This window comes from Ceratina calcarata, unplaced genomic scaffold (assembly GCF_001652005.2).
Source record: "Ceratina calcarata isolate Rehan_Ccalc_2016 unplaced genomic scaffold, ASM165200v1 scaffold190.2, whole genome shotgun sequence".
NCBI classification, from domain to species: domain Eukaryota; kingdom Metazoa; phylum Arthropoda; class Insecta; order Hymenoptera; family Apidae; genus Ceratina; species Ceratina calcarata.
Window position 1 is genome coordinate 16,970 of NW_017140511.1, and position 2,594 is coordinate 19,563.

General features: G+C 42.2%; 1 protein-coding gene across 1 annotated transcript in view; it reads right to left on the reverse strand.

The window, feature by feature from the left end:
* Window positions 1-1,013: 1,013 nt before the first annotated feature.
* Window positions 1,014-2,594, reverse strand: part of LOC113463918 (protein scalloped-like) — an 8,725-nt gene continuing 7,144 nt past the window's right edge. Inside the window, exons 3-4 of the mRNA XM_026811112.1 lie at window positions 1,904-2,042; window positions 1,014-1,735 (exon numbers count right to left, since the gene is read on the reverse strand). Of these exons, the coding sequence (XP_026666913.1) occupies window positions 1,494-1,735; window positions 1,904-2,042 (381 nt within the window). The 3' untranslated portion in view covers window positions 1,014-1,493. The remainder of the gene's footprint in view (window positions 1,736-1,903; window positions 2,043-2,594) is intronic.

Below are 2,594 nucleotides of genomic sequence, written 5' to 3' on the forward strand. Positions count from 1 at the left end.
ACTGGAATCTTTTATCATTGACCGAGCGGTGTGTGATTTTATTTCAACTGACATTCAGCGTTGCATAAAACGGCGTTCACTATCTTTGACCTTTTCTCGACGCCCATTACACGTTACATTGTATTCCGATGAGTCCAGATTAAGTAGATAAGCTGTACGACCGTCGAAATCGAGACTTCAATCTCGAGCCTTTCCCATCCAACGTATTAAATTCTATAGCGCCAAGATGAAATTATATTCGCTTCTTCCTGCTTGATAATAGCACCATTATCGCCTGTATAAATCACGCGAACCGAGTTTTTCCTACGACAAACGAAAGGTCGTTGTTTTCGTTGAAGCGAAGAACCACCAAATTAAGTTTAGTTTTCATCGAGTGGACACGGGTCCAAGATTAAATTGCCACCTGCCGGCGCGGAGAGCTTTCGGAAATTAAGCGACATTGTACCCTTAACGAATGGGGATTCAAGCCTACGTCTGACTGGGTAGGGAAAAAAGCGTCGAAGGGTTGCGATTGAAACAGAGATCAATTTTATTCCGAGGGTAAACATTTCACTTCTCGTTTCGCGAGACTTAAGGAGGTTGGGTAGATCACTCACGGGGCAGATGGTGAGAGGGGTAGTCCTATACTTATACATGGGTGCTCTATCGTGATACCAACTTTAGATAAAACAATTTGAATTCGTTAAATATCGTATTTATCAATGAATTTACAAAGAAATTAGTATCAAATAACTTTTTTTAGTGTTAAGAATATAAAGACGTCCTTGCGATAGACATAAAAGTTAATATTATTGAATTAAAAATATGTTTCATTGAGTTGGATCAGTTATACGTGAGAATCCTATTAATATCTTCCCTTTTCGTTCAATTATCTAAACAATTACATTGTAAATTCGCATTTTTCTTCTTTCAAATTGTTAAAAAATGTTCGAATATTCTATTACACTTTAACTCTTAACGATGTTACCATTTTTAAAAACTGTATTTTAGAATAATGACAAGATTTCTTGTATCTCCCATAAGAGCACGTGTATAAGGATATAAGTTTGACATAGATTTATTTACAAACTACGTTGTCAATCGTTCTGAAACTTTCACACAATATTTTTCATGCTTCTACTAGTAGATTAAAATAATTTTCAAAACGATTTTATCATATTCATTCCAGTAGCCAACCTCCTTGAATTTGAGAATCGAACTTTAATGATTTAATCCAGAGAAATAGAGGAGGTGTCAGTTTTGAAGTATCGACTTTCACGTAGTTTCAATTATTTCGATCAGAGTGACAGAGAATTATTTAAAGAGCGAGTGAGAGGTCGAACGAGGGTGGAGGGAAAATGGTTGGAGGAGCGCGTCGGGGCGAAGAGGTCGGGGGTACCTTTCGAGGCGTGGCATTATTGCCTCGGTGGTGGACTCATGGTGGTTAATGGTGACGACTACGGCGGTACCCGTGGTCGTCGCAAGCAATATCTGCTCGGTCACGTAGACTGACCTCAGCATCGAGCAATAACGACGTCCGCTCGGACGTTTCTACTACACGGAGGCCGAACCGAGGCACGTGAAGCACACGGAACAGGCCAAAGGTCCGTGCGAGTACTTCCCGGCGACGATATTTTTCCTACGGCTACCAGAAGGCGAGAAAGCTCGACGTGACTTCTTGTTTCTAAATACGCAGTTCCATCGATTTTCGTAATTATTTCACACTCGTTGCCTCGTCTCTTTGTCGCTCGGTCGTCTTAGGAATAAGGGAAGAAACAGAAGATTTTAGAAATTAGTTTTAAGCTTTCTCGGTTTTTAAGGCTTGAAATTGTAGACGCTTGAATGTCCTCTCCCTTAAACTTTTAGCGTTCGTCCTCTCGCGAGAACGTCGGAGGAAGATTTGCTAGGAAATTGCTCGACTCACCGTACATCTTCCCTTCGTCGGACAGGATGATTTTGCGACGGCCGCATGGCGGATATATAGTGAGAGCTTCCTGGAAGCTCTGCTCGATATCCGGCGACCATACACCCTCCGCGTCCGCTGCCGACAGGTCCTTCTCGTCCTGAAAAATACGAACCACCGTCGGATAAGATTGCCTGCCGATCGCACCGATAATACAACTTTATATCCATTTCCCAGAGGGTACGTAACGTTTAAGCTCTCTTTTCATTTTGAACCAACAACGCGCACCGATCCCAGTGGTACGAGTCAACGAATAACGAGCCATTCGTTGCCTCTTTTCTTCCATCGTTCTTTTTCCCTCAGAAATTTTCAAGTAGTTTAAAATAAATCCGAGAAGATTCCGACTTGGTCGACGAAATTCGAACCTTTTAATTAACCAATCGTTTAATTAGCCACTTTTTGCCCCTCGAAGTTCTCCGTTCGTTTTCAATCTTCTTTTTTTTTTTTTGTTTTTTTTTTCTCGTGTTCGCGAACGGGATCGCCGAATCGATAGCTGAAGTCGAACTTGGAATTTCAACGAATCGAACCGGTGGCGGAATCGGGAAGGGGGGGACGACACGGTCCGTGCTGCACGAACAGACGAGAAACGGACGATTACGTACGGCCGTTTTAGATCAAGCGCGGAAAGATAGAAAGGTGAAACGATCGGGAT